The sequence below is a fragment of the Miscanthus floridulus genome, chromosome 8 (genome assembly GCF_019320115.1).
Source record: "Miscanthus floridulus cultivar M001 chromosome 8, ASM1932011v1, whole genome shotgun sequence".
In the NCBI taxonomy this organism is placed as follows: domain Eukaryota; kingdom Viridiplantae; phylum Streptophyta; class Magnoliopsida; order Poales; family Poaceae; genus Miscanthus; species Miscanthus floridulus.
Genome location: NC_089587.1, coordinates 230,077,620 through 230,086,709, shown reverse-complemented (window position 1 = coordinate 230,086,709; position 9,090 = coordinate 230,077,620). Strand labels below are relative to the sequence as shown.

The window sequence follows — 9,090 nt, the reverse complement described above, 5'->3', positions numbered from 1 at the left end:
CCGTCGCTTTCTCAGGGAACCGGGAGCTCCGTCGTCACAAATTCTCTCCTCGTCTTTCCCACCTCCTCGTGCTCCCAGGCTCCCTCCCTTCCTCCGCAGCGCTTCTCCTCCAGTCTTTCCGGCCGGATCCCTGCCCCCGAAATCGGATTGGGGAGGGCTCGCTGCGTTCAGGCGCGGGCGGCGGCGTGCGGCGGTTCTCCGGCGCCGAGGTGGTCAGAGGTCAGGATCGCATCGTTTCTCTTTGAATTTTGGTCCCTGGACGGCGGCATTTGTCGCTGCCTTGCCGAATGGTTTCCAGAATCGAAGCTGCTTTTTGTTTCGATCGCTTGTCGGGACGGCTGGAATCGGCGAAAGCTCGCGCAGGATGCTGTGCCGTTTCCCTGGACTAGACGCTTGTCGTGCCCGGCGTCAGAGCTCGAGAACAAAACCGCCATTTTTTTTCTCCACTTCTCCCCCATCGATTTCAAATTCCAATAATATGGGGCGCACCAATTGTTGTTGCTTGCCCTTGGAATCTTCCAACCGCCGAATTCTTTTTTGCCCTGCCTTTATAGAGTTTCTGACTTTGGCATTAGAAAGAACCAGGGAGCAAAACGCTCAAACGCGGCTCTCTCCCTGCGTTGAAAAATTCGGAGAGCCGGAAAGAGAATTTTGCGCCAATTTTCTTTTCCTCTCTTTTTTGGCCATTTTGCTTCGCGGCGACGGCGAGGAGATGAGACGAGGCGCCGCCATCTGCCGCGCTCTGGCTAGCCGTTGGAGTCGCACCAACGGGCACATTCCCTCCTGGCCCAGGAGCGGCTTCAGCGGAGGTAATTATAAAAATAAACAAATAAAAATGTCATCTTTTACCTCGCAAAGAAAAGTTGGTTCCTCTCCCTCCCAGCTGCATTAGTTTATGCTCCACTACAGAAGCAGGCAGCCACAAGAGAGACGGTACTTTTAACGGGGACTTGCCTGTAATAATCATCATAATTAAGCCACTAGTTAGTCGACCTCGTCCCTAACCGCGGTGGCCTGGGCGACCGGGCAGCGGGCACCCCTCCTCCACCACCATTTAATTACTTGGCTTGCAGGAGCTGGCCGTGGAGTTCCCGTGAGGTGGAGACCAAGCCATGACTGGCTCGCCCCTACCCGCACCCGAAAGAGACGCTTCGATTCCTATGCATAACTAGGAAAAAGGAGAGGAGGAATTCGAGAAAATCACCGCCTCTCTTCCTTTCTTCATCGCCCTGCCCTTTCTTTTTCTCCTCTTCACCTACCGAATCCCGTTGCCGGGGTCCTCGATCTGGTTCGCTTGCTGCGTGATTCCGAGCCTCTGAATTGTCTTGTGCCACATGGATTGTGTGTCCTGACATTGGATTGCTGTTCGTGTTGTTGCTGTGTTGGCAGGTCGGGACGGGCGGTAGATTGGTGGTGGCTTCGTGGCGCTATCAATGCGGGTGGATTTGAGCCGGGGCGGTGGGTGCGCGGATGGACGCCTGCGAAATCCGGGCGCCCGGGGCAGTGCTGCTCCGGAAATCTGACCTGCCGGCGGAGAAGAATTACACTAACGGCCATGCTGATGCCGCGGTGAAGCGCAAGGTAGCCGCGATGCCAGCAGCGGCACCTACTACTCCGAGGAGGCACCCGTCGCCGAATGCCGGCGGTCGGGCGTCGTCTCCGACGCCGGCTGGGTCACAGGCGAAGAGGTCCCAGTCCACCGAACGGCGGCCGGCGACTCCGTCGAGGGCGTCTTCCGGCGGCTCGCGGCCGACTACCCCATCCAGAATCTCTGCCCCGGCGTCGCCATCGTCTGCGCCTTCCAGCCCATCCTCCTCATCCTCCAGCTCGTCGACGCCGGTGCGTGATGCCGTTTCTGAAACGCAAAGCGCCCCAAGGAGGTTGTCGACTGGCCGGGCTCCTGATGGGTTGTGGCCTTCAATGCGGAGTCTGTCTTCTTCTTTCCAGCCCGAATCAAAGGGGAAAAGGATTTCCAGTAGCTCTTCTACAGACCAGGCCAAGACGAGGGATGCAGCACCAGCTGATAGGAAGAGGAGCCCATTGAGAGGGAGAGCTACTCCTGAGCAATCGGAGAATCCACATGCCAAGGTTATTGATCATCATCGCTGGCCTGCTATGATGGGGGGCAAGGTGTCTGCAAGCACAATGTCCAAGAGCATGGATCTCACTGATAAGATCAGTAGGTCTACTCTTCCATCAGTTCCGTCACGTGGGGTTTCACCGAAGCGAACTACAATGTCCTCCGCTGCAAATACCTTGTCAAGAAGTATTGATCTTGCTGATAAAATTGACCGGCTGGTCTCTTCGTCAATGTCATCACAAGGGAGATCACCAAAAAAGTCACCTTCTTCTAATGGTGCAGATGATGTGTCCAGAAAGGTCGGTGTTCGTAAAGATCTCAAACTTTCATCCTTGGCAATTTCATCAAGAAGGGTGTCACCAATAACAACAGCTGCATCAGATGGCACTAGGACCCTATCAGAAAGCATGGATCTTACTGAAAAGGATAACAGTACACTCTCCTCGTCAGTTTCATCACCCAGCATTTCACCAAGTGCATCATTATCAAGTGTGTCTAATGCTGCATCGCAGACTACTACAAAATCATCCGAGAGATTAATTGGACCTGTTTCCAACCTGTCTTCATCGAGAGGACTTTCACCTAGAAGAACAACTTCTGGTGGCATTGCTGCTTTAATGAAAAATGTTGATTTTCAGCCTGGAAAAGATAGGAGACCATCTTCATCAAGAGGGGTTTCGCCAAGAAGGCGATTTGCCTCTGATGGTGTTAATGATATTGTGAAAAATATGGATTTTGCTGAAAAGGATAGCACAGTAGTCAGCCTGTCAATTCCATCTCGAGGGGTTTCTCCAAGGAGAAGACTTGCCTCTGATGGTGTTGATACTATATCAAGGAGCTCGGAGTTTTCTGGAAAGGATAACAGGCCATCCACCTCATCTTCCACATCACGTGGGAATGGGATGTCTCCACGAAGAAGGCTTGCTTCTGATGGCATAAGTGCTGTAACCAAAGTCATGGACTTTGGTGATAACGCTAACAGACCATCAACCTCTTCAGCAGTATCACGAGGGATTTCACCAAGACTTCAATTAGCCTCTGATGGTGTTAGCACTGTATCAAAAGGCACAGGTCTTGCTGATGGACTGGACAGGCCATCAACCTCATATGCAACACCACGAGGTATGTCACCACGACACAGGGTTGCATCTGATGCTAGCAATGCCACTTCAGAAAGGATCAAGTTCACCGAAAAGGATTCTGGAACTGTGTCCTCTTCAGTTGCACCTAGAGGGGTCTCAACATTAAGACGACTTGCCTCTGATGATGTTGAAACTATATCAAAAAGTATGGATCTCGTTGAGAAAGATACTAGACCTACTACCTCATCAGCTGCATCACGAGGGCTTTCACCAAGAAGGCGACTTTCCTCAGATGGTGTCAATGTGATTCCAAAGAGCATGGATCTTGTTGAAAACAATAACAAACTTGTCACCATGTCAGCTGCAGCACGAGGGGTTTCACCAAGAAGACGGCTCGCCTCAGATGGTGTCAATGTGATATCAAAGAGCATTGATCTTGTTGAAAACAGTAACAAACCCTTAGCCATGTCAGCTGCAGCACGAGGGGCTTCACCAAGAAGACGGCTCTCCTCGGATGGTATAGAATCTATATCAAAGAGCACAAACATTACTGAAAAAAGTATCAGACCTTCAACATCGTCAATGTCATCACGAGGGATGTCACCAAGAAGACGGCTGGCCTCTGATGGTATCAATGCTGTATTGAACACAGAATTTGCTGACAAAAACTGTAGACCATCTTCCTCATCAGCTGCTTTACGAGGGGTTTCTCCCAGAAGCAGGTCTGCCTCTAATACCATATCAACAGGCATGACTTCTGCTGAAAAAGACAGCAGACCGTCCACAGCATCAAGTGCGTCATGTCAGACTCTGAAGAGCAGTAGGCTTGAATCTGATGGTGTTAATACCCTATCAAAAGATGTGGAGATCTCATCGACGGTATCTGGTTGCACTTCAGACAATAGACTTGATGGCACTGGTGCTCTAGTAAAAAGCATAGATGTCACTGAGAAACTTATTGTGTCAACGGATGATGGTGGTGATGGTGACGATCCAGGAAGAATGAATTCTAGTGACATAGTTACTAGTGCAGTCTCATCATCCCTTGCATCTCAAGAGGTATCACCAAGACCTGTTACTGATGACGTTAAGAATGCATCAGAGAATGTTGATGCAACTCAAAAAGGTAACAGAGCATTATCGGTGAAGGTTCCATCTCGAGGAGCTTCTCCAAGAAGGCGACTTGCATCCGATGGTATTGATACTATATCTAAAAGCATGGATTTTGCTGAGAAAGATAAGAAACCCATGACAGTGTCAGTTCCATCACGTGGATTGTCACCAAGAAGAACAGCGAGATCTGACAGTGCTAATATAATATCAAAAAGTATGGATTTTGCTGATAAATGTAATGGACCAATATCTTCCATGGTTCCTTCACGGGTGTTTTCTACAAGAAGAGTACTAGGACCGGATGGTGCTAATGCCATGTCAAGAAGCATGGATCTAACTGATAAAATTAGACAGCAAATATCTTCAACTGTGCAATCATCCAGAGCTTTACCAAGGAAAATACCTCCTGCTTATAACAGAATAAAAGGCCCTGAAGTTTTATCAGGTGGTGTTGAGAGCCCTGGTTCTGCTGATGGAAATGAAAGTCAAGAGGAGAATGCCAGTTCAAGTCCAGATGCACCTTCAAATAATTCTGAAAAATCTACACCTCCAAAGCAGCTAGCTAGGAGATCACCTTCGCCATCACGTATTTTAATACGCCCTTCATCACCATCCAATGCTTCATCGACACCATCATTTGCCTCTAGGAGATTACCAAGCCCATCAAGGACTAGACCCTCAACACCTGTCTCACCATGTAGTTCTGCCAGATCTGATTCAGCCTCTTCAATTCTTAGCTACATTGGTGATGCTACAAGAGGGAAGAAGAGCCCAGCTCACATGGAAGATGCCCATCAGTTGCGCCTCCTGCATAATAGAAACTTACAATGGCGTTTTACCAATTCTTATGTTGATGAAATGCTGTCAATTCAGAAAATAAATGCTGAGGTAAATTCCATATCCTTACTTCTTCCCGTTAACTTTCTGATAGTATGGTGCTGATTGCTGAACTCCCCATCCATCTTAGATCTAGATTTTACCATAACCTGTTAGGGAGCGGGAGAAAAAAATGCTTTATATATACCCAAGCTCTTTTTTTATTTTTTATTTTCATTCTGTTGTACCCTTGTTCATATATGTGTGTAGTATCAGCCATTTATCTTATATTATACTGAGGAAGTGGAAGAAAATAGCTGTTTATCTTATATCGAGGAAGTTGAAGAAAATGGAATAAATGTATTGTGCAAACCTAAAATCTTATGCTGGGTTACCTCATTCTAAGATACTTTTGTTCTTTATTTCCCTAATTCTAATATGTGGTCAATCCGTAAATACCATGAGTTTATTTCTTACTTTATTTATTCATTTGAAACAGACTATGTTGTACAGTATATGGGATGCTAACTCAAGGATGTGTGACTCTATGGTTATGAAAAGGAGCTATGTACAAAGACTAAGGCAAGAGGTCAAATTGGGAATAGTGTTGAAGGAGCAAGTAAGTTCTGTTGATTTTTTGCATATATAAATACATTGTTTCATGCCAGCTGGCAGAAATAGATCTATTTGATCATCATGATCATGCATGTACTTACTTGGATTTGATGGTTACATTAAGATATTCAAGCTGAATGTAGGATGCAGTTTTATGTTTAAATGATTACTTGAGTACTAATGTTCAAACATATGCATGTTCAATAGTCGCTACAGAGGCACAAGAAGATATTCATATTTTTATCCAACCTCTTTGATAAATATAAGAGGACAAAAGCATTTTTTTCTTACCATGTTTTTTTTAGTTTAGATATTTTCGTCCCAAAGATGTTCTGATTTGTTTGTGGAGATACCTTCCTTATAAGTGAGCTACCAGCACCTTTTGGAATCCCTATGTGCTAATATGTTCAATAAATCTTCTTGAACCAATTTTCTTGAAAAATGCATGTACTAGTCTGTGTTATCTGTTACTGAACATTGATTGTTGCATCATGTAGATGGATTACCTTGATCACTGGGCAGCGCTGCAAACAGAGTATTCTTCTTCTTTATCCAGCGCAACTGAAGCTCTTAAAGCAAGCACATTGCGTCTTCCAGTTTCAGGAGGAGCTAAGGTATCCAAAATTCTCTTTTTTTAAAAAAGATAAAAAATAGATCTAATGTAGTAGTCTTGAAATTAGGGTAAATACTTGGGAACCATGACTCCTGGGAAAATTACAAGTTATTACATGCTAAATAAGTTCTCAACATCTCATTGAGAACTCCTTTTTACTCTTTTAGCAAAAATGCGAAAGTCATGGTTATTCTGTTGTTATGTTCTCTCTTGCAGGCCGATGTACTTACTGTTAAGAATGCTGTCAGCTCAGCAGTTGACATTATGCAAGCAATGGGGTCATCCGTTTGCCATTTGCTATCAAAGGTTAGTTATGAAGGTCCTTATATTTCTATAACTATTGCTGCGTAACAGCTCTACCATCACCCTGGTAGTTTTGATTGTGATTTGTGCTTTGATAGTGTGTAGACTGGTTTATTAACTTTTAATACCTTCAACAGCCACAGCAAAGCCTTCTAGTCCTAAGCAAGTTGGGGTAGGATAGAGTTGAAACCCACCGTGAACCACCAACAAAGAGGGGAAAGAAAGAGAAAAAAAAGAAATAAATTTATGAGTGAATATATTTATAACACGTCAATAATAAGGATATTTTTGGGGGATCTAGAGCCTGTTCGTGGTAGTGGCACGCGAACGATGACCTATTTTGGTTATTAGACATTCACAGTTAGGAACAATGACCTTCAGGTCTAACCATTGACTTCTGTTCTGCAGTTACAGGCTTCACACTCTCTGGTTACAGAACTTTCAGCTGTTGCTGCTAAAGAAAGTACCTTACTCAATGAGTACAGAGAATTCTTAGCAACAGCAGCAGCACTACAGGTACAATCTTGGTTTTTTATTTGCTTTGTCGTTTTTATTTCTTTTGTTCTTGTAGACTTATCAAGGATACAGAAAAAAGACATGACATTTAAATTGAGATAAGTGCCTGTGGAGAAAGATTATGTTATATGGCCACAAATGATTCCATGAGTACATTGGGCTAGAAACGATATCTTTCTGTTTAAAAAGAATAATATTGTGGCTGTGTGTCCCTGACAATATTTTCATCGGGTCACTGGGATCCACTAGAATGAATGTTACCCTATTTCTGGGCATCCTCTGTCTTTTTTGTAGCTAATACTAATATTTGTTGAGCAGATGATTACATCTGTCTACTGTTTCGCTACCATGTACAAAAATATCACAAATGGTTGTTTTTCTTCCATCTGGTTATAACTTGCATGTTAGCTTTTCTGTATGAACAACTCTGAAGCCACAGCCCTACTATAAAACGAGTTACTTCTGAGTTCCATGCGTCAAGCTGCAATCATAATAGATGTTTTGAGTATACAAAAAAGAAACAGCGTGGTTTGATGCTCGGTTTGAATTAATAGCCATCTTCCTCTGAACAGGTCCAAGAGTCCAGCCTAAGGACACAGCTCATACAACAAACAGAGTGAACAGGTTAAGGTCCTGTATTTCTAACTAGGAAGATAGAGGTAAACACCATTCATTAGTTTCAGTGACTGCGGTGCATATGTGTATCTTTGATGTCGTTTTGTTTTTCTTTTTCTCTTCCTTTTTTTTCCCCACTTATTAGCTAGCCCATATTTCTCTACATTTCTACTCCCCCATGTTCTTTTCTGTTCGAACAAGTTACATGGAAGAGAAGGCAAGCAACACGAAATCATGGATTTACTCCATGAACAAAGCTGTCAATGTGGTCTTTTATTGCATCCTCCACCAATGTGCCAAAAACTGAAAGCTTTGTTGTAATTTGTAAATCTTAGTGGTTATTTAGATGTGTATCTTTCTTAGATTGCCATCACCTTAGAAACTTCTAACCGACACTACAGAGTAGATGACAGGTATCCAATACTGACTTCGTTGCTAGCACTTGTAAGTACTGTATGTCCTGTCAAGAGAATACCATGTTTTGTTCTTCTCCACTTACCCTGATGGGAATCATATTCCTTGTCATGCCGTGTTGTTGGCATACAGCAAGCTGTTTTCGCTATAGCTCTCATTTGCATGTGCTATGCTGCTGCACATGCAAGAGTGTAAGCTTTGTGGTCTCCTCCAGTGCATGGGTGAATCGTGGGTCGCATGCACAGCCTGATGTCGATAGCTAAACTGAATATAATTTGGTCCTTAGAGAATGGGACTGGTTTAGGCCTCACGGCATCATGGTGGATTGCATAGGCTGATGGCTAGCTCCTATTAATTTTCTGTCACCCTTTATTAGAATTTAGAGGCGTGGGGCGCATGATGAGATAGCAGCACATCTTCCTACTTTCTTTTATTTCTGCGAGGACGTTTTCATCTTTTGACTTTGGCTGTATAGTTTACTGTATTGATCATACCTTTGGTGCAGTCACCATTCTGTGCGGCTTTTTGTTGCATGTTGTGCCACGGCCGCTTTCTGTAAATTATGATCGGTACTAGAATCAGAGGTTCTAGTAATAGATATGTATCACTGTATTTACCTCACAAAGATGTGTGGTGCATGCACTTGTACCCTCTCCATCTCCCCATGCTATTCTCGCTTCTCGATGAGTCAATGAATTTAAAATTTTATTAAATATATACAAAATACTAATATATGATGTATAATAAATATCATTGGATGAACTTTAATGCTTTTAATATATCTAGTCATATTTAAAAAAAATGAATTTAATTCAAATCTAGAATGACATTCTTTTAGAGACGGAGATAACAGTGTAATAGACTAGCATCTTCAGCAACTCCCAAAACCCGTTGCCAGGACCAGTTTTTTCATTGATTAAACA

The 9,090-nt window shown here is 44.0% G+C and overlaps 1 protein-coding gene across 2 annotated transcripts; it reads left to right on the top strand.

Moving 5' to 3' along the window:
- Nucleotides 1-32: 32 nt before the first annotated feature.
- On the top strand, nt 33-8,204 carry LOC136478491 (uncharacterized). 2 transcript variants are annotated; one of them, XM_066476967.1, is made up of 7 exons: nt 33-219; nt 1,390-5,163; nt 5,591-5,710; nt 6,204-6,320; nt 6,536-6,625; nt 7,031-7,138; nt 7,711-8,204. In XM_066476967.1, exons 2-7 carry the CDS (start codon nt 1,471-1,473, stop codon nt 7,756-7,758), a joined length of 4,176 nt encoding a protein of 1,391 aa, XP_066333064.1. In that variant the 5' UTR covers nt 33-219; nt 1,390-1,470; the 3' UTR covers nt 7,759-8,204. The 2 variants fall into 2 exon arrangements, with proteins under 2 accessions (XP_066333064.1, XP_066333063.1); XM_066476966.1 differs by lacking the exon at nt 33-219 and adding an exon at nt 930-1,288.
- The last annotated feature ends 886 nt before the right edge of the window (nt 8,205-9,090 follow it).

Coding starts and splice junctions, on each gene's coding strand:
- LOC136478491 (XM_066476967.1), top strand. CDS start 1,471: ATGGACGCCTGCGAAATCCGGGCGCCCGGGGCAGTGCTGCTCCGGAAA. Junction 5,164..5,590: donor TTCAGAAAATAAATGCTGAG/GTAAATTCCATA, acceptor CATTTGAAACAG/ACTATGTTGTACAGTATATG. Junction 7,139..7,710: donor CAACAGCAGCAGCACTACAG/GTACAATCTTGG, acceptor TCCTCTGAACAG/GTCCAAGAGTCCAGCCTAAG.